The sequence below is a fragment of the Ischnura elegans genome, chromosome 11 (assembly GCF_921293095.1).
Source record: "Ischnura elegans chromosome 11, ioIscEleg1.1, whole genome shotgun sequence".
In the NCBI taxonomy this organism is placed as follows: domain Eukaryota; kingdom Metazoa; phylum Arthropoda; class Insecta; order Odonata; family Coenagrionidae; genus Ischnura; species Ischnura elegans.
In genome coordinates this window covers 85,938,969-85,962,639 of record NC_060256.1, presented here as the reverse complement: position 1 = coordinate 85,962,639, position 23,671 = coordinate 85,938,969, and the positions used below count along the sequence as shown (strand labels likewise).

The 23,671-nt window shown below is 37.8% G+C and overlaps 1 protein-coding gene across 1 annotated transcript in view; it reads right to left on the bottom strand.

Moving 5' to 3' along the window:
- LOC124167659 (neural cell adhesion molecule 1-B-like) overlaps positions 1-23,671 on the bottom strand; it is a 282,959-nt gene that overhangs the window by 170,425 nt on the left and 88,863 nt on the right. Inside the window, exon 3 of the mRNA XM_046545643.1 lies at positions 1,292-1,402. Coding sequence (XP_046401599.1) covers positions 1,292-1,402 — 111 coding nt within the window. The remainder of the gene's footprint in view (positions 1-1,291; positions 1,403-23,671) is intronic.

Below are 23,671 nucleotides of genomic sequence, written 5' to 3'. Positions count from 1 at the left end.
AAAAGTGTTTATGTCATTTTCTAGGTAAGAGAAATATTATCTCGACAGTAAAATAGAAGTCTCCATAAAAGTCTTGATAGCTACGTAAATGAATCCTGATAAAAAATATGAGTATCGTATGAAGCATATCGGCTAGTAACGATAGAGAAACCAACTGAATAAACGAAATATTTTCACTCCAAAATATTTTAATTGAAGTTATTCGGGAATGTTTATCCAAAAATTCCATATTAATCCGCACCATAACATCGAAAAAATTCCCTAAATCACAAACGACTACTTTCGCTCTGAGAAAAATTTAAGAAGCGGAATAACGGCAGAGAAAAACCTCCCAAGTAGTCTCGACGGTCCACTAGTGTTTCCTTTCCATTCTCTTGACTGGACCACTCCCCCTCACTATCCCGAAGGCAATGAAAATTCCTCGCATGGTTTAACTGATGCCACGACCCCGAGATTCTTTCGCTTGAAACTGCCACCCTCAGCACGACCAGTATCATTCCAACTTGCACCTCAAAACAAGGTCGCAACACAAATTTTATTAAGTTCGGAAAATGCAAGGAAACGCGGACAAATATTTTTCGTCCTCTTCCTTACGACTTTCGGGATATTAAAAAAAATTTTCAAGCAGCAAAAGTTTCTTCTGAACGGCTTGCTCACTCTTCTACATGATAAAAAACATTCACTCGAACACTATTTTCTTCGTCATCTCAAAATTATGTTTTTTGTGTACTCTATACGTTTGAAACTTTATTGCATTAGCATTCGGTATTTCTTGTTTTGAAAATATTTCTTGACACTTTACATTGAATAAACCATGAACGAAATATGCTGAAAAAGAAATTTAATGTTTAATGAAAATGTTTTTCTGAACTGTGTATAAATATATTTTACTTATTTGAGAAATATTCTTCCTGCTACATAATTTATACACTGTCGTTACATCTGTCTCTTCTAAAACTATGACACAGCATTTGTCTATTAATTTGCGTGATATTGTACGACCTTCATTCAAAATCAATGTGACAGAAGTAATGTTGGTAATAAAACTTTAATATTACCTACTGGTTTGCTATAATTAAAGGATAATTGCACTTGAACTGAGCAAAACTGTTCTTTCTTGTCTATCGCAATGTGGACTAATGCTATTTCAGAAACACCCACACAAAGACAGGAGAATCGGACTAAGAGATGCGTATGAACAACTGCAAATAGGCGAGGATACACCTGTTTAAGTTAATGCATGTGGTCAGGATGAGGTGCCAAAGGCATATGTGTTAAGAAGAGAACTCACCCCCTTCCACTCGACAGTTGAGGATGACGTCATCTCCCTCGTTGTAAGGCCCAGCTGACGTAGTTAAGGCGCGACCATTCCTGTCAAACACCACCGGATGTTCTGGAGGCACTGTGAACGATAAAATAAAACAATAATTAAAATTCGAACTCAAAATTTTCATCAAATTATTTAAACATTGCGATGGACGAATGCATGAGGGTGACTTTTGAGGTAAAGAAGCGGACCGCTGAAAGAAATACACTTTATTCAACACTTTGATATATACTTCCTACGCACTGAGACAACGGATAAAATTGGAAAAGTATAGAAAATCCATAATTGTCAAGAAATTTACGTTCAACTGTTCGCTCATAGTTACCTATATATTCGCAGAGGCTAATCAAGAAATTAAAGAATTAAGAGGAAAGAAATTAAAAGAAGACAAAACAACTTAATCAAGTTGATCGACCGAAAAGGTAATGAGGAAGCCCAGCCCTTGGGATTATCTTGTATTCAGAAAAATACAAGATAATCCCAAGATTTATGATTCATGATCACATAAAGATGAATTACTTGTGATATCTCACTATTATTCGGGATTCAATACAAACGATTTCGGCGAAACCCGTTCAGATACTTAACATTCCCCTTCGAGCTATGGAAGGAGAAGGGAAGGATTTAACCAAGATCCTGGGAATACGGAAGGACAATCACTCAAATATGAAAGAAGATCGGATGCTTTCCCGGCGTATGCTGGTAGTGAAGCCTATTCGAGTTCTCCACCGAGTAATCTCCTCCATGACTGCCGACGTTTCGGGATACGAGTCGTACTCCATCTTCAGGGCTGAGAGCTGAGCTGAGGGAGAGCTGAGCTTCACTCAGCCCTGAAGATGGAGTACGACTCGTATCCCGACACGTCGGCAGCCATGGAGGAGATTACCCGGTGGAGAACTCGAATAGCCTTCACTGCCACTCAAATATATTTGACAAGTACAATCCCTGATCTTTTTCCCAGAATAACTTCCAGAATGAATACTATGAGAAGGCGGAAGGTTTATTTACTAATTGGAAATAAAGTATTCGTGCATTTGTGCATTTCCAAGATAGCATAAAATTATACCCCTTATAAAATAAAATGCTGTGTCGGGGTCCACTTTGTCATCATCGCCAGTGTTCAACAATCCTAAGATTGGTTTGACGCAGCTCTCTACTCCATTCTTCTATCAGATAAACTTTTCACACCAACGTGTCTATTCTGTTTGGCATCTTTCTTTTCCTGTTTCATATATTTCATTTAAGGTCTTTCTTTTCCGTTCTTGCTATCTTCTTCTTGTCCCTTTACGGTTGTCTTCATCAAACCAATATATCTCAAGGTATAGCTTATTGCGATCCGTCTTTTTGTCAAAGTTTTCATTTGGTTTTTATTCTCTCCTATAATTCTTAGCACTTCCTCTTCCTTATTTAGCCTTTATCTCTTTTCCTAAGCAACGGCAGTTGCTTAATCAATAACATATTGTGTCCGGGTTCATTGCTAATTATTTTATTATTTAGATTATCTATTAGCTTTAATACTTCATTGGGCAATGTAAGATATAAAATACTTTGCGACAAATTAATTTGCGACAAATGCAACATATGGATCACAGCATGAATATTGTTGCTGGGGTGGTGAGCGAAGCGCTGGTCGCTGAAAAGAAGACACGTGAGACGACATGTCGAAACGTGTAAATCAAAAGAAGACATGACAAGTACGAATCGATAAGGGTGGGAGGAAGGGGTGATGGTGATCATGTGCGGGGATGAAGGGTTTTGACACAACGAGGCGCTGTACGTGGAGTGGATGAAAAAAAAGTGAGGAGCGCTTTGCGCCGATAGCCGGGTGCTCCTCCCGTTGATTGATATATTGGCCGCAGTGAAAGCGAAATCCTCCGGCAAAGCCCGCTCAAGCCAGGAGGGGAGAGAGAGAGAGTGTACTCAATCAAATTTATTGGACAAAAATTCGAGTAAAATATTCCCCATCCCACCCCTATTCGTCCATCTGGGTGCTATGGCCACGAGTCCCTTCGCTCGTCATGCCTGCGGTCCATCGGTATCCACGCACACTAACACCTATATATATAGGCCCTTGAATATGGTGATGGGAAATATAGGAAAAAGAGTGTTGCTAGCCCAATAAAAAAACTAAAAACGAGCATTCGTGGACGAGGAATGCAGATCGCTTTTCGTCATCGTATTAACCCAGCAAAAAAGAAAACAGAGCATTCCTGCATCCACTATTGCCTCTAAAAATATCAATCCTTTTCCACGAATTATAATTTTTATCACTCATAATGATTTTTACCTGAAGGATGATAGAGGTAAGTGTAGGTAGAGCTCACCCTACACTAAGCCGTAGGCAGAGATGGGCAAAATACACGTCCAATGTATTTTAGATACAAAATACAAATTACTTTTAAAATCTGTATTTCAAATACAAAATACAAATTACTTCTAAAAATTGTATTTTCGATGCTAAATACAAATGTAATTTCAAAATACATTCTTAAAATACAAAATACATACCTTCACCGAAGTTCTTATCTAATAAAAAATTAAAATCAATTCAAATATGAACTATTTTTAGAATGAGAAGCTCAAACATTCTTACAATGTATTTATAATTAACTGGCAATCAGACCATTATCCAGGGCAAAATCTTTTAAATAATATGGGGAATATATGGTAATAATAATATGTTTATTTCACTAGTCTCACTTACTCCTCCTTAATGCTCCTTTCCCTTCAAAAGCAATAATGTTTCAAACATAAAGACTGCTAAATTACTTCTTTTGCAATTGTGAATAAATCCTGCAAAGGATAATAACCTTTCCACAGGAGCACTGGATGTGAGGCCAGAGTTATAACGTACAAACAACTTTTTTACAGCCGGATATGCACTTGCACATATCGATTTGTCACCTAGAAATAGCAATACTTCAATTTCATTCCTATTTAAAATATTGAATGAGGAATGTCCCGGGTCATTTGAAAAGGTTTTTACAGAAGTAAATTAAGGGGAAATTTATTGTCCCATAGATGGCAGGCTAATACCGATTCGGTATCCCTGCCATATCGTCGCGCGCTCTTACAAATTATACACAAAAAAATTATATGTATTTTGATTTTGAATGTATTTTTCAAAATACAAATTACTCTTTAGATGTATTTTCATTACAAAATACAAAATACTCTCCGAAAATGTATTTCCGATACAAATTACAAACTACAAATGTATCGAAAATACGTATTTCAAATACAAGTATTTTCGATACTGCCCATCTCTGGCCGTAGGTGAGTGAATTTCCACGCATTCACTGTTGGAGGGACAGTTACAATCCTTTAGCTCTCACTTCTAACCAGAAAGCAAGATAAAAATAGGCCCGAATTGAGTGTGAGGAACTATGAGATTACAGAGAGATACTTAAATATGTTTTCATTGACTTCTGTGCTGCTATGTATACGATTTCAAAGAAATGAGAGGGCGTAAAATATTCTATTATCAATTTTTATTCGCCCAAAAACAAGTAATTAATAAAATATTGAATGTAGAAAGGCAAGATAATTTACAAATGAATGTAGGAGAGAACAAAAATTGTTACGAATTCCGCTAAATAAAAATCTCGATACATTATTCAAAATAAATGAAACTGTATGGAGTTGAAATAATGATAAATGTACAAATAATGTCAACGAATAAGATTTTTTTCTTTATATTTTATCGTGTATTCGTGTCGGTGTTGTATCTTTCATTGCTAGCTGGGTATTTAAATATTATATTTAATTGAACATGGAGTTTTGGTATGGGGTACTGCACATATGAAATAGAAAATGCTGATAAAAGTTGTATATTTTAATGATGTCACCGGCTGACAAGTTCTTATTGACATATCGGTGAAATATAGATTCATTTTATTTTATGCGCATAAATATTTTGTAGTTTTTGTTAATTAAGCGTTTAAGTTAAGAATCAAAAGTATCACGGGGAGAAACTAACCGCTAATGAATGCTTTAGTTCTCAGTGATATTTGAGTATACGTGTATACGTAGGCATTAATGCAAAGCTAGGTATGTAGGCAACTTGGTTCTTGCATGTGCTTGAGAAATTCCTCTGTAGCCACTTAACTTTGGAGACGAGAAGTTATGAAAACTCTGTTACCACATCACGACACAATGTTGTCAACAAATCGTAAGCATCTGGATCCACTTTAATTGACACGTTTCAATAAAACACTTAGAGTTGGCTGTTTCTGTATTTCAGCGACACATTGTTGTTTCTGGGAACATAACGTTAAAATCTTGTAGGGGGGGTTATTAAGTAAAAGGCCATGCTCTGAGATTCCTTTTAGTCAAGACTGTAAAAGTGGTGTAACTTATAGAAGATACGTATAATTTTTTCAACAAATTTCAATAATTCTCTATCAGTAGCACATAATGTTTTTAATCACACACCTATCCCAGCTATTTCTGGATCGCACCGTATCTTTTTCTGCATATTTCAGGAAAAATTCTTGTGCGCAGATCAGAAGCTTGGGCTATAGGCAAAAAGATATTAGAAAAAAATAGAGACCTTCAAGGCCTATTGCTGGAGAGGGATGTTGGAGGTAAAATGGACGGATGGGGTGATAAATGAGGAGGCAATTCAGAAGAAAAGGAGAAGAAAGGGCAAAATGGATTTCTGTATGACAAAGAAGAACACGGTAGATTGGCCATATAAAGAGAGACTATAGCTACATTGGAAACATTAATTAAAATAATATTCTACCGATTAAGGTAGGTTTCCAAGGAGTAGTACTTAAGAAGTAATCTGGTAGCCTCCTTTCCTTCCACCACTGCCTTCTTTAATTCAACGCAAGGCCTTCAATCTATCTTCAAATCCTATTCCCTCCCTTCCTCTCCCTCGTTTACCGAACATTCTACCCGATTTCAACATCCTCTCCCCGCTGAGTACTCCCTCCATCCATGACTTTTATCTCCTCCGTACCTCATCTAAAAGCTGCCTCTCCTCAACCACCATGTCCAGCACTTCGTCGTTCCTACTCCTCTCTGTCCATTCTACCTTCTCCATGCCCTCATCTCGAATGCTTCCAATCTCTCCTCCTCCTTCCTCAGTGTCCATGTTTCGGAACTATAGAGAGTTACACTCCCGATCACACACTTCTCCAATCTTTTCTTTAATGTCTTGCATAAAGATCCTCTCTGAAGCTCCTTCCTGTTCATGAACGCCTCCTTTGCTAATTCAATTCACTTCCCGATGCCCTTACTACTGTATCCGTTTTCCTCGAATTTGCTGCCTAAATAGTTGAATTGCTCTTCCTACTCAAGTTTTTCCCAATTTTTTTTCAGTAAGTTTTCCATTCCTCGCTCGCCATGCTTTACAAAACCGCATTACCTTGGTCTCCTTGTGATAAATCCTCACTCCATATTCCCCGCACCGCTCGCCTAACGAATCTGCTGGAACCTGCAGTCCCCTCACTGACTGGCTAATGAGCGCCTGATCATCCGCGAATCTTACCGATTTAAACATCATTCCTCCCACTTTCACTCCTGCGTCCGCATAATGGATGTAAAAATGTATTTATATGGTCCTGAGGAAGACCAAGGGGCAAGTACCTAAGGTGAAGAGGAAAACATGGAAGAAGAGACTCACGAGGATAAAAGGATAAGCTTAGTTGAGGGGAAAATGGAGGGCTGCAATATACCAATCTTAGGATTGCAACACAATACATTTTTGAGTAAAAATCTAGAAGGTCATTCAAGATATGTAATTGACTGTATGGCTTACTTGGAATACACTCATTTCTTTCGGTAAGACAAATTCAGGCTGTGCTAATAAGTGAAAACAACACCGGAAATAACGTCGGAATGAACACTGGAATATCGGCCTTATCAGAACATGCCTGTACTCCGGGACATGAAATTAAATTTGACGAGACCAGGATAATAGTAAAAGGAGGCAGATATTATCTCAGACTTATCCGATATCAATTGAGATAGCCAGGACAGACAGATGGCTACCACTTGAATGCCAACTGAAGGAGAATGATTAAATGGGCCAACGAGACTGAACCCGTATATACGGAGGACGAGAATCGTGGACAGGCATCTTCGACCTGAAGACGCTGGGAGCAGTGCCAGCGAAACTGCTGTCTTGACCAACAAACAACGCGATAGCACCGGAGGATTGGGGGCATTGGAAACTCAACACCGCGAAAACAACCGTAGTCACACTGAAAACGACAATTTTATCGCCTATTAACCGTCATTAAGATGCAATGAGCGTATACTTTTTTGAGGCACGAATGGTCAGACGGATGCATCGAATTTTTCTTTCCAAGCTGCCACACCTGCGCTCACTAGATGGCGACACTTAGTTAAATTTACCGAGCCTATTAAATAGATTGCAGTCGCGTCGGCGCGAGTGTTTTCGATTTGGAACGGCAGAGCGAAAACAAACTAATTGAGCCGACGGAGAAAGCAGCTGGGTCGCGTCCGAAACCGATCGACGGGGAAGGTGAAAGACCATCATCAAACGGGCGCTACACTCACTCACCCTCGGCCAAATCACTTCCCCACCCAACTATATCATCGCTCACTTTCCCTCTCTACCGCCAGGCCGCGCCGCTAACCGGCCATCTCAATCACTTATCCAGTGGACTGCATAGAAGAGGCCCGATTTCATCCCTTGAAGGCCGATTTTTGTTGCCATTTTGGTCGCATTTTAAACGGCTTTCAAAATTGTCCACAGCGCGATGATGAGAGGAATGCAGTCCGCTTTTACCCAATAATTTGCAGTACAATGTTTTTTTCCTCTTGTCTTTTCCTCATTTAATTAATGATAAAATAATTCTTGGAGTAAGTATAGGTCAAATGTATATAGTGCAAAAAAGTTGTTAGCCAACGTTTAAGTTTATTTAAAACCATCATCCGGGCTTATCATTGCTCATAAATATTGATAAAAAACAATAAATATAAATAAATATGTGCAAAGCTTAGGCCTGATGATGGTTTTAAAGAAACTGAAACGTTGTCTAACAACTTTTTTGCATTATATACATTTGAACTGAACTCCAAGAATTATTTTATCATTAGTAAAATGTTTGTAATTGCATGGAATAGCATTAAAATGTAACGAATTTGATAGATAACATCGCCATGTGTATTAATTTCGAGTCGATGGGCGCTTGAATTCATCAAGCGGGTTTTAGAGGGGGGTGGGAACATATTTGTGTCACGTGTTTTCAAGCATTGGGTCCATAAGTTGCTAAAAAAAAAGCGAAAAAAAAACACTCAAAATGTCATTGAAATTGGCGGAATGGGCGAACAACTCGCTCATTCGCCCTCAACAATACTTAAGGTCGTCTTAGTTACCACGATGATATAAGCGTTGAGGGAACGTTTGGAATTGAATATTTACGTAATGGAGTGATTGATAATAGATATCGATATAAAATGAAAAATATGGTTGGCAAGGAGACGTAATTTTCGCTAAATACCCCTAATTATACCTTATTTCCCCGCGAAACTCGGATCAATTTGTCCTTCAGCGACACGAGTTGCGATTTTTCTAAACCCATTTCAATGCGCGGTGGTTGACAACACTTTTAAAGGCCGACTTGAGAATTCACATTTGTAATATTCGTGCACTTATCCATCGCGTTAGGACCATCGTGGGCCTTTCCCAGTTTTCCCTTTGCCCTAGTGTAACGGCCAGTCGAAATTCAGATTTCACTCTATAGTACAGTGTTGGAAAAAATAAACGCAAAGCTCATTGACGACCGGGAGTTGTCAGCCCAGGAACTACTTGAAATCGCCTTTCCTCTAAGATACTGCCCTTGTAATTCTCTAATGCAAATGAGAGTTAAAAAAAATATACTTCCCTTTTGCCCTTTATTCCTTATTAAATTAATTATATCCGTCGCATTATGACAACGCAAAAAATACTGCGAAGTGCAAATTCTTCCCTATGTTCTCCAAAGTGTGCTTCGTCCAAGTCTCCATTCTACGTTAAACGTAGGCTTTAAGTCGACTCATTGCATGCTTTTATTTTTTCACTCACCTTATCTTGCATGGATTCGCTTTAGGAGATACATGTCTTAGTCAGTTTTTCCCTATTCCTGAAAATGCACGTATTTTTTGTTATTTTTCGTAATATTTTATTACCGCATGGTGCTCAAGTGGCGGTTCTCTTACATGCTGCATGTTGATGATTGATCATCCCTACCGAACATCATAAAGGTGGCTCACAGGGTAAACGTGGATTTTTCAGAGTTGCATTGAGAAATTATTTTTCCGATATATCTATGGTAGGCTTTACCTATCATATTTGATTCTCTCATATTTTCTTAATAAAGGTATATGGAACAATTTCCATCACAGCTGTTCTATCACACTTATTAATCCACAAACCAACAATGCATCTAAATTACCGCCTTTCCCTCTGAATGCAAGCCGAAGTGGCATTGCACACATTACGGCGTCAGAAAAGATTAGCACGAGCTCGATGCTATGTTTCGGATCACCATCACATATATCAGAACCACATCACAAGATGTCATTACATTTAGAGGCCGAATAACACTTTTTTCCATCTGGAAATTTCATTTTATCTCCCGTTCCCCATAAGTATCTCATATTTTCTCTCTGATGCCACAATGAATAGGACGAAAACACATAAAACGCACTCCGGTGCTCTTTTTAATGTCTTTTAAAAAGTATTCATTAGAGTGAAAGGCTACAGAGACGTAAAAATATCTACGGAAAAACAAACATAACAAAAAACACAAGTTTTCAGGCCAGTGACTCCACCATTAAATATTATATGGCCATCAAATAAAAGAGGATATATTTCATGCACTATACAATATTCTATTAAAAGTTTATCGATTGAAATTCATAGAAGTGTGCTGGCCCATACCTCGACCAAAAGAATCCGTACATAAACTTGAAAAATTAAATTTCATAATTTTCATCCCATGAGCAATCATCAAATTTAAGATAAAAATACTATTTTTCTTCTGACCGATTTTTTAACGCCCATCTCATGCATAGTCCTAGAACGCATTTATGTCAGCTCAGAAGTGAAACAACTAGAAGCGCAAATCTTGCTTCTAAGAACTCAACATAGATTCAGGAAAAGAACACCTTGCTAAACTCAGTCAGCGCTTTTCGCCATGATATTTTATTTCCCAGAGAGGATAACATTCCAGTAGAGACGATTTTCCTCGATTTCAATGAGCATTTGATAAAGTGCACCACGGAAATTTATTAATAAAACTGAAATCTTACGGCCAAGATGATGATGTCATATCCTAGAAAAGAAAACTTTGGAGCGATTGCGGGCAAAGAGTAGTATTGGACGGCGCAGTCTCAAAAGAGGTTAGAGTCACTTCTGGCGTCCGTCAGGATGTGTCATAGGCCCACTGGTCTTCCTTCTCTATGTAAACGGTATTGGTGAAATAGTACACAGTAAACTACGACTATTTGCGGGCGATGGTGTAGTTTACAGAGAAATCCACTGCAGTAAAGATGGGGAGGAACTAACGAACGACTTTGCTTCTATTCAAGCATGGTACGATGGGTGGCAGCTAGAGTTAAATAAAAAAAATACGTAGCAATGAATTTCTGAGGAAAGAAAAAACCACAACAGGGCTATTTCATTCAAGGTACCCAAATAAAGGCTGTAGAATCCAAAAACACATTTAGGTGTTAGACTCAACAATGATCTATCGTGGAATAAACATGTCCGAAAAATATCAGGCCAAGGTAATCGTAATTTGGGTTTTGTTAAAAGTATAGAAGGAAAATGTGAGAAATTTGCTAATTCTCCCTCAATAGATCCCATTTGGAAGACGCTACCAGTGTTTGGGATTCTGATGAAACAGGGATAAAAATAGAGTTATAACGCGTATAGAGAAGTTACGATACGTTACGATAGTCTTACTAGTTGCCGACCTCTTAGACAAACTCAGAATCTTTGTCAGACTGTAGACCGAAAATAGACTAAACCTATTATTTTAATTTTAGAGCAATTTACCTAGTTTACAACGATGTTAGCCATATCTTATGAGCGCCAGCACACTACGAAAGATCAAACCATAAAAATAAAATAAGAGATATAGACGGTAGAACAGATAGATTCAGAATGTCGTTTTTTCCACGATAGATAAAACATTATAACGGCAGCGTTAGGACTTATTGATAAGTTGTTTGACTTTTAGTGTAACGCACCAACTTTTTTATTCCTTAATGCATGTTTCTGATTTATCCTATAAGTTCTAACAGAAGGCCGTCGCATAGTCACGGTGGTATGCGTGCGCCGTTGCCTAAAAATAATCGATAACGATATAGAGCAAGAGTCATCAGTAATAAAGCACTTATTTAAAGTTCAGATGACATATTTAGCGAAAACTGATGCATGTAGATGTTATGTATCATGTTTTGAATGTTCTGGCTTCATACGCATTTGCAGATTCTGCCTTCATGAGTAATTGGCAAGTCTTGCCTTACCACCCAAATTTCAATCCACGGTAGTCGATTGCTATATAAAGAAAATATATCGCTACACAAGGCACTAAAATTTATCACGAAGGATTGAATCAAACCACTATATATCCACAATGATTGAAATGCATTAAAATATATGAAATTTTATGGGCGAAATAACTCGGTGAAAAACGTAAAAAGGCCCATTTCACACTAGGGTAGATAAGTGACTTATAGAGTATACAGTACGCGTTAAAAATAGGTTCGTCAGAAATTTAACGGTACAAGAATAGCAGCCGGAAGAGAAAAGTGCAACATACTTGTGTAATAGCGGTAAAATCAAAGTATATAACAGTAGCCTATCTACGGCAATTTTAAGTTCAAATGATTGATTCATCATTTTTCACTCGGGAGATTGAACTTACCTCTTCAATCCAAAGACGCATCGACCCTCGGAAGCTAATTGTAGTGGCCGACACGATTGTGGAACAATGGATACGGACACAATAGAATCAGCATCTCCTCAGTGACTACGCCAATCTTTAATTTTTATGTTGCACACGTCCCACACAAACTGGTTACATTCCTTATAGCTATCCTTAAGCAAACAAAAGGACTCCTCCTACAGTCACGGAATTAAACTGTACCTTTGAAGCACGGTTCAGCAGCAGTTGACGTGTTCGCCGAGAAACTTGGTGTATACTTCTCTTGAAACAACACACGTTCAGAAGTTTCTTTCATTGAACTATAATCACCTTAATCAGCACATCGTAAAACTAATGCATCCTCTATGACACACGCACTATTCCGGGATTTTCAGCGATGAAACAAAATGAAGCGATCGAGGGTCGGAAGCTCCGAACTGTTGCGAGTCCAAGGAGAATGTGGTTTCGCACGCCTGGCGATGGTGAGCGGCGGGAGAGAGACCATTTGACCATGGCCTTCTCAGCGAGTGTCTCGGGATTGGCTCCCGGGGAACGACTTATCTCCCTTGGGGTGTTTAAAGAAAGGGGGTGGGGATGATTTGGAGGCCGTCGCATAGTCACGAGGGTATGCGTGGGCCGTTGCCTAAAAAAAATCAATAACGATCCAGAGAAAGAATCACGAGGAATAAAGCACTCATTTAAAGTTCGGATGACATGTTTAGCAAAAAACTGATGCATGTAGATGTTATGTAGCGTAGTCTACAAACTAATAACATTACTTTGATGTACCTATGTTTCTGTATTTTTTCGTTATTTATAACGGAATATTTTGCATCTTCTGTCTTCATTGGCAAATTTCCTTATTAAGTGGTTGGGCAATTTTGTCTTTGCATAACACACGCACTATGTGCAGTTTGTTGGTGTGCGTAGCGTTTTCTGAACCATGCGGCGTGCATGTGGTAATCCTATTGCATGCTGCATACTAATGGCAGGCTGGCAAACACCTTGAGGTGGCTCGCAGGGTGTTATGTATATGTAGACGTCGAACTGGAATTAGAATACTTTTTCTCTGATATTTAATATATGTATTTGAGGGAGCTTATTTACTGCAGTAGAAATGATCAAAAAGGTAAAATCTCTATACACAATATAGGAAGGTAATTACTATTGCAACTGCGATCAACAATTGACTAGGAAAGGAAAGTAATGCTAAGGGCCATTGTCATTCACGCCTTCACGACAGAATCACAAAACTTCCAGTAGTGTTGGCTTGCACGGGACATCTTAGATGTGGAAAAAGACCAAATAAAAAAAATAAAAATTACATTCGTAAGTAATCTTCACAAGTAAAAATTACTGCATAAATAATCGTTATAAGTAATATGTTTACATTTCACTGCAATACTTTCCAGCACTTGTTTTTTGTATCAGGGGCAAAGCTAGGAATTAAGGATAGAGAGGGTTTTAGGCGTAACTAATATTGACGGTTGTGAGGGGTATTGCATACCCACCAGGGTAAGCAGGAGTTGCGGGGACCCTCCTCCAGAAGAAATTTAAGAATAATGGTTCAAAATGAACTAGTTTTACGGCTTTCTGAGGGATATTCGATAAATCCTAACACTATTCTGTAAGTAATACTGATCCAAGTAAGTAACATGGATTAAACTTAAAAATTCTCTCAGCTCTGGGGGGGGGGGATTTATCCCCCAACCCACCCCCCCCCTCGCTGCGCCACTGGTTTGTTTGATGGCCTTCATCAAAATGTTTCTTTTCCTTTCCTTTAATTTGCCTGTTATTCGCACAAACCGCTGCTGACTGCCTTTACGTCATCCTGAATTCTTCCACACTCCTCCCCCACGTATGGCCTCCTTCATTACTCACCTCCGCTGGCAGACACTTGCTTTCTTTCTGGCATTCTAATTCCTCCCCCTGTGCTAAGCCCACATTTTGAAACTCCGATATTATGTTCTGCATGCATCATTTTCCCACATCATTGAGCATAGACATATACTTATATATTGAGAGAGAGAGAGATTTAAAAGACACTAGCTTTACCTTGATTTACCTTGATAAAAGCAAAAAGTGTCAAAACCAGGCCAGACAACATTAAAATTGCGTAAAATTAGTAGCTTCATCGGCAGATTGCATTAAAACGTAGAATATAGATTTATTCCAATACTTATGTGTCGTATGTAGCATACATGTTGCCTGGTGCATGTTCGTGGAGGTAATTTTTAATTTTCTGGTGCGCGTTGATGCTGGTTCTCCCCCGCCTTCTTAATTACCTCTATAGGAGGCTTGCAGGGTAGATGTTTCATTCTCATTTCAGGGCCGTAAGTGCTCGGAACAGGAGAGTAGCGGACGACCTTGGCAATGAAAGCTCGTGCTCTTGGAAGCGAGTAACGATGAGGAATGCAAGTAAGGGCGGTGGGGGGGGGGGGGGGGGGTGGTCACTCTCTGCTAAAACGAAAGTTGTCCACTGTCTCGCATATCGCCCTGCCAAATTATCTCCTGACTACCCAGAATATGTAAAACGAATTAGGTTGGGAGCCACTAGAGACTCGTAGGCTTAGATTGCTTTAGCAATTAACAGTAGATATCTTATTTATAGAGGGGCACGGATAACGCCATTTAAGAACCACACTGCATTTCCAGCTCCGACGGAAACGATAAATTAAGAGAGGTATTTTTCCGGACGAGTAGGCATAGGAATTCAATGTTTCCACCGAACAATAAAGGGTTGTGATGAATAATAGGCGGATCTTTGTCACAGAATTTCCTTTTTATTTGCTGACGGCTGGTGTCCTAACAATCCCTGCCACACACACATTTGAGGCGGATTGCGGGGTAGTAAGCAGATGCATGTGTAGATGTAGATGACATTGAAGGGATAACCTCTCGCATAAGCATAAATATGTAGTATTGTTTAAATAAGAAAATACAATATTTTCCTCTGAATTTATTTTTGAATGACGCGGTCCATTGTTTATTGTTATTCCCAATTTCTTCTTACTCTCAATATAAATTATTTCCACTACATCTTACCACATATCATACAAGATATAAATTAGGTAGGTAGATCAATGAGAGTTTGCAAACATGGGTACAATGAATTATAATGTGCCTGAAGATCTTACAAATTACATATACCAGTGGTCGCTAATTTTTGATAAGAGCAGATTATACTTTTTATTTAGTATTTTAGAATTTTTTGACTCTTGGAAACGCTTTCTCCGAATTCCAGTGAACACCTTAGCGAAGTCATCACCGTTATTCACCTCATTATCATCGGCATTTATATTCGTATAAATAGATGAATATTTCTATTCTCAGTCCTTGAGAACTATTCTCGACACACCATCGAGAGAGGGATATCTCGGTAAAATCGGTTTTGTAATACCGTAGATATAGGATTTGGAGTCGTAATGTTCAATTGAATCTCGGATTGGAGCTCTAAGCAGGTGTCTTTCTCACAACTGTGCCATGGGAAGGACAACGTGTTCAGATGCCGGCTTATCGCTTTTGTGCTGACGCAAAGCCCGGGAGGGAAGAAGAAGCATTGCGTTAGATTTATACCCGAAATGTTATGGACGAAGGATATTCAGTTTATCCCTATAAATGACCTCCTACCTCACGAAACTTCCCAAACCAAAAGAATGCCCCTTCCAATTCTTTGTGGTCACGGCCTTGGGTTGAGTCTGCTGGTCTAATATTTTCACCCCCGACTGCAGACTTTGCAGACTGCAGAATGCCTTCAACCACGGGTCTTCAGCCTATTTTAATGCAAGGGATAGAAATCGACTTCACAACGTGTGGAGGGTCACAAATTCCTTGTAACTTTACCACCACATCAGTGCATTAAAAAACCATATAATTTAAAGCGCAATAATCTCTATTATTTAAAAATTTAAATCAATCAATGTGATTTTTGACATTGATTATTTGTGACGAGGGTGTTGATATACATATTTTATATAGTTAGGGCAATGTAATATTTTCCTTAGCCTCAGGAGGTCACAAGGAATTAGCCGGTGGGCCGCGGGTTGAAGACCTTTGCCTTAAACAGTAGTACCATTCAACGTACTTGCACACGTTTCCAACGTTAGAATATATTAGAAATAAAAGAAAATGTTCGAGAATTAACTCAGCCTATTATATTTATGTTAAATGTGATTGATTCAATTCGTATTGCGAGAGGAGTCGTTGAAGCATACCAAGCATTTAAAGGCTCAAGCGTCCATCGAAATTTACTAAACTTGCGGAAAACTATTGTGAGCGGCGGAATATGCGCAAATTATTAAGGCCCGTTTACACGATACATTAACACGTACGAGTTAATGTCTGCTTGCGGGAATGATTTTTGTGGACCGGAACGGAACATGTACGCATGCATGAACCAAATTAGAACAGGTTCTATTTTCCGCGCATGCATTCGCACAAGTTGAGTGGTTACACGGTACATTTTGGCGTGCATTCTCGCGTTCATACATTTAGACATTAACCCGTACGTGTCAATGTACCGTGTAAACGGGCCTTTAGTCAGCGCATGGCCATTTTAATAAAAAATTACATATAAACTCTTACTTTGAAAAAATCTGTGCCAATCTCTAAACAATGTTGCCCATATAGCAACGGAATCTCTTCACTAACGGCATTTGAAGAGATTGTTTGACTTACATTCCATTTAGCCGCACCGACATAATTTTTTACCTTTGTGCCTCATTTAAACAGAAGCATTCAAGATAAATTTTCTTGGATTTTAAAAATCACAACTAATGCAAACAGCAATAGATTTTACCCAATGGGCCAAAACTGATGAGTGAGCCAATAAAATATCCAGTCAATTGAGTATCACTACTTTTTAAAACAAGTATAATTTTAAGCTAACGATTACTTTAAACAGTCGTCAACAACCAAGCATAATATATGAAACAGGATTGTTGTTTCCTCACTTCTATACCTATATTTTGAATTGTAACTAGATTCTTCTTTTTTCAGAAAGCCGTGATCGCCTGTGGTATTCCATCGACAATTTCTTCATTGCTTCGTCCATAGTCGATAAGTCGGCCTCCTAGGTAATTAAAATCGTTCAGCACTTCAAGCTTTTGTTTTCAATTTTTCTTTAAAAGCTTGAAAACGAATGAAGTGTAGCAGATAACTATTGAATGCTTGCCGTACAAACTCAAAAAGTACCTTATATGTTATATAAATGTTGTTCTGATTTCTGCATAACAGAACTTCGTGAGTGATGAATGAGAAATATCCCCATCAGTGATTTTGTTTCTCTCTCAAGGGAAAAATATCATCAGCCAAATAAAGCCCATTCGACATGAAGCCATTGTTTGAAGTGACAGTCGGAAAACAACGCAGTTTTCCCCTTTCTACATCCAGTGAACGAGTGAAAGCTTTGGATTTCTGTGACTGCTGCAATCGTTTTGCAGACAAATTGACTAATTACTGATCCGTATGAACAAGGCTTGAGCGATTTTATTCCCTGTTTACAAATTTAATATAAAAAGTGAGACGTTTGTAACTGAAATTCTTCTCGACTGATATTGAAAAAAAAATTTCTACTTCGGGTATGACGAGAATGATTTATAAAATTGAAAATATTCTTTTCCATTCTAGATATTGGGCCTTATTGGAAGAGCACAAGTTGTCTTTACTCAATAAAAAAACTTTTAAGCAGAGCAAAAAGTTTTTTTTTCAATTTCTTTTGCAAAAATAAACTCAAAAAGGAGATAATTAAAAGCAAATGAATATCTCTTAACTAATCTGTGAATTTTTAATCAACGAAAAGAAAAAAATCAGCACGTTTGTTTTAAATTCAATGCCTAAAAATCTTCAACAGAAAATGCATTTCTAAATCCATTATAAAAACACGAATGGTATTCTTCACAATTCAATTCAAAACTCAGCTACCGACCATGGTTACCATATCCTTGATAATAACAAAATATGTTGAAACTATGATTGGTAATTGAGTTTTGAATTTAAGCATGGAAATTACCATTTGTGTTTTTCTCATAAATATATCGAACTTCCAAAAAGTCAAGCCTGAAACGATTTGATACTTGAATTTCAAAAGATATCTGTGCGGCGAAACTAACAGAATTATATTCAAACGCCAACTCTAAAGTCATACAAAGTTGTTTATAAGACTGTCACATTTTTTTACTGCCATCGACTTGGCTACGAACTCTGAAAATAAATTCGTGTAAGAAACATGTCAATCCCAAAGAACATCATCATGACAATAAAGGGAATGGGACGCATTATCAAAGTATTCTAAATGGTCAAATATTCATTATTTTTTCCGTGTTATAATTTAACCCTCGAGCGCCCACGGTTGCGTATACGCAACCGAAGTTACAATGTCGCGAATACTGTCCCTGATGCCACACCGTAATTCCTATCGGCGAATGAAACTACTACATTGTGCGTAAGTGTTCTATCTACGTGTTCCAATGATTTCTTTCGGCAACCAGTCGAGCACACGGCAGAAAAGGTGGCAGACATAGCTCGCGGTGCAGTCTACGCTCAATAGGGATGTACGCTTCGTGTAAGTAGAAGTCTAATTTTTATTCCTTGTATTTTCCGGCACATATTTTGCAATACTTCGTTGACAGATACTATAATGATACTAACTATATCATGTTTTGGCAAATTAATGACTATATGTTCAAAATAATTGGTCTTGATTCATGCGGTTGCGTATACGCAACCACGGGCGGTAATGGTAGCGATAAGAATTTTTCTCAAATATCGGCGATTTTTTAAATTATTATGTCATCGTGCAGTTTTTAATATAAGTTTCACAGCTATGATGTATATATTTGTTTAAATGTTTAATACCACAAAGAAATATTTTTGTGCATATATTGGGAAGTAAATTATTTATAGGTTCTCCCCAATTATTGATGGATTATTATTTACTTCATACATTTCTTATGATCTTTTGAAAAATGATTATTATTGATTTGCATTATTAAAGGCAGTGACGAGTATCATTATGCATTAATTATAATTTTCAGTGATATTACATTGAAAGAAGCCCTTGATATCCTTGAAGCTGATGATATTGATGGCGATTTAGATGCCATTTACATAGAACCTCCGGAATGCAACGTCGCGTCTGATGAAGATTCCGCAGAAGAAGATGATGCCGGTTGGCAATTTATCTGGTCGACAATTGGGTGCAGGTGCTGAGGTTGTTTTCCGCAGGATACCTGGCGACCTTTTCCTGATATTGGGACTGTGCCTGCCGTCATTTGTGGAGAGCAGAATTACACATCCGCAACGCCGAGTGAGTCAACTGCTGCTCATAATTTGTCTTTGAGTGACAGAAGAAATATTTACAAAAAGAAAATAAAATGTGTTCATAATCAAAAGGACGTTGTTTGGGAGGAAAAAGACATAAGTTATTTCCTGCCCTCTTTTCCGGAGCAAAATTACTCTGAGTTTAGTAATAAATCATGCGTGGAAATGTTTGAATTATTTTTTGATAGTGATATTTTGGACCATTTAGTGACCGAGAGCAATAAATATGCGCTCTTCCTAAATTTGCCACGTCCAAATATCGAGAAAGATGAGCTCAAAGTTTTTCTTGGAATTCTTTTGCTTTCGAGTTATCACCATTTACCCAACAAGAGAATGTTTTGGGAAGAAAGCGGTGATACCCGTTGTGAAATGGTTGCTGGGGCTATGCGACGGAATCGCTTCCTAGAAATATGTAGATTCCTGCATTGTGCGGATAACAATAGTCCAATTACAGGTGACAAAATGTGGAAATTGCGCCCTATTCTAGAGAAGTTTAGCCTAAATTGCCGCAAACACTTTAGACCGGTACGAGAAATTGATTATGACGAGTGCATGAATGCATATTATGGCCGACATTCTTGTAAGCAATTTATTCGCGGAAAACCTATCCGTTTCGGGTACAAGACGTGGTGTCTGAATACAAAAACTGGCTATCTAATTGATTTCGATTTGTATCAAGGTAAGAATCCTTTTGGGAATAATGAATATGAAACAGAGTTTCGGAAATGTGCTGCACCGATGATGGTAATGCTAGACCGTCTACCTGAGCAAGCAAAAGGCCTGCCTATTAGTCTATATTTTGACAACCTATTTACTAGTGTTCCTCTCCTACAAAAACTAAAAAACCGGGGATAGGGTGATACGGGAACTCTAAGAGAAAATAGAATCCCTAAAGACTGCCCATTACCTTCCAAGGGTGAAATGAAAACGATGATTCGGGGAAGTTATGCATATCGTTGTGAGACAAACTCGGGCGTAATCGTGTGCAAGTGAGTAGATAATTCAATTGTTACTGTTGCTTCAACGTGCCATGGTATTCACCCTGCAGAAAAAGTGAAACGCTGGTGCAAAAAACTAGGTAAACGCATTGAAATACAACGGCCACACATGATTCGAGAGTATAATACTTTCATGGGAGGGACTGATAGAATGGACGAAAATATAATCAATTGCCGAATCGCTATCAGAGGGAAAAAATGGTACTGGCCAATTCTAACTTGGATCATTGATGCTGCGGTCCAGAATGCATGGATTTCAATGCGGCATTCAGGGCAGGCTTTGACGCAAGTTCAATTCAGGAGAAGCATTGTCCAACATTACCTTCTGAAATATGGCAAGCCTTACCAGAAAGGAAAACGAGGGAATGTAAGAAATAGAGCCGCTACAGAAGAACTGCGATTTGACTTGATTGGCCATTTTGTAATCGTGAATGGTGATAAGAGAAGACGTAAATGTGCAGGAGAATTTTGTAAAACAATATGTCAAACATCTTGCAAGAAGTGCAATGTCGGTTTGTGCGTGTATTGTTTTGAAAAGTACCACCTTTTTGTGAAGAGCTCTTAGAAATTATATGTATTTTGTGCCATTAGAATTAATGACTGGTTTATTTTATGAACAATTTGAAAATATTTGTGGCAATAATATATATAAATAAATGCTGCAATTAGTTTGTATGGTTTAAATTTATTTAATGAAATATAAATATTTACAACTGGTATAAGTTGCCTATTTTAGAGTATGGCGTTTGACACTCGCTGACATGGGGAACGCCCACGGTTGCGTATACGCAACCCATATTTATGACAAAATAATATTATTAATCATTAAAAATTATATGTATTCCATCGCATGAAGTCTATTTAAATAGAAATGACTCAAAATTAATACATTTATACGAAAAAAAATCTCTGGGCGTTCGAGGGTTAAGGTTTAAGGTAATTATAAACAAAGGTGAAAGTTGCACTCTGACTAGTATGTATAAATGTTCCAAATAGTCATAGGCGCCGACTCCATGGGGCCTGAGGGGGCTCGAGCCCCCTCAATAATTCGTTTGGGGGGGCTGAGCCCCCCCAATAATTCAAGAAATTAATTAAGTTATGTTATGCTTTGTAAAATCACAAAAATATGTTGGTATTTTTTATTTTCCTTGTTTGACGATAGTTACCTTTTAAAATAAATTCAGTGATGATTTAAAACAAATAATTATTACGGTATTAAACAGGTTAACTGAAAAAAGTGGTTTGAATCGTGATAGTGTTTCGGGGCTGTGACACACTTTGAACTTTTCCCGGTGCGTGAACCTTCGGGTACAAACTGGCGGGCCAAGAGGGATGTAAGCTGCCTCCCGGTTGATTTAAATGGTAGAATGACTAATTTTATAAGAATGGAAGAATGACATAAAAAATGTGTCATGCTTGTAGAGTTTCCCGAAGTGACGAGTTATAGAGAGTCGAGTTTTCGGGGTTCTAATATTGATCATATGACCCCTCGAAAAGGCTTTAAAAAAACTTTAAAACTCACTATTTTTCATCTAAAATTTAGAAAATTTCCCGAGGCAAGACCCGCGGTATGGGCCCCCCCAATATTTTTTATAAGTCGGCGCCCCTGCAAATAGTAATGTATAAGCGAACTTTTTATGCTATGAATGTTAAAAGTGACTGCCGTAAAAATTTATATTTAAATTGAGCTTGTAATACCCTGAAAATACTTTGTAACGGCAATCATTTATTTGAGCACCTGAAGAAATTTAGCTGGGAGGTAATGGATATTTTGCACCAAATGGAATTGTAAATTAAAATAATGTTTGTGCATGATCAGTCTAACTATGTTATATATAATTTGTATTTATTTTTGTCTTCATCGTTCATCCAGTAATTGTACTCATATGTTGGATGTGTGTTAAACAGAATAAATAAATAACAAAAATCTTAAACCGTGTTTATTTTCTTCGCAGTGGTCATATGTAAAATCATTCAAAATCTAACTAAAACTCGGTCGTTAAGGATATTTTGATCTATTACTAACAACGATTTATATTTTGCATTGATTGGGTTTTTACGGGCTGTGCTAATAAATATTATCATTCAAATTCTAAATCTCTGTTTGGATAAATTTCTTTCGTCTATAAAATGATAACTGAGACTAAGTTGATAAGGAAGTTTTGGTCAATCGTTCATCGTTAACAATAATTTATATTTTGTATCAAATAGATTTCATGGGTAAATCCTTTGGGTAGTACGAGCGTGATGCGCCCGCTCCCAGCGGGCTTCCCCCGCTCTTTTCAATGCAGGTCCACAGAGGGATAGGAGCGTTTCTAATTTTAAAATGTAGAAAAAAAGGCAGGGTCTTATGTACAAATTCAATTGGAATTTTCATGTACAAATTGAGGTCAGAGGACCTCTTTAAACACCAAATTGGAAGTAATTACACTATCCTCTGTTAAACGCACATGATGACTCATACTAACGTATCAACAGGAGAATTGAATGTGAAATCAGCCGCATTTTGATAAAAGTTATTTAAAGAATGCGAGATATTGTTGAAAATGAACAAATGTATCAGTTTGTGCGCCGTTAACGCCAGGAATATTTACCGGTTTTTGTTATTTTTAATTACTTTAAAACCAAGTTTAGGAAACAATAGCAATATTTAGGAAGTAAGGTATGCCGTCGCATGTTCTCTGATAAATTCTGTTCATTTTGGTGCCTCATTTGTAGAGTTTCGTTGCGTATTGTTTGAGAAAAAGGTATCTATAGAGTAGAAATAATATAGAAGATTATTCAAAATCTTTATTTATCTTTAGTTTAAGTTTATTCAAAGAGATGATGATAACTAAAACTTGATCGTTAAGGATATTTTGATCCATCAAGTATCATAAACAAAAAATATATGTATTGTGTCTGAATGGATTTACGGTCGAAGCACCGAAAGCAGAAAAATGGATACAGAAACCTTAAAACCAGCAAACAATCCTCGTAGAGGGCAATTTTGTGTGACATTTATATATGAGACACGCCCACCAGAATACCCCTTGAAACGCGTATGACGGACGTCGCTGTAAAAATGCGAGAATGTGAAAGTTTTTCACGGCCCGAAGAGACGAGTGAAATATCGCACGTGGCCCAAATTGAAT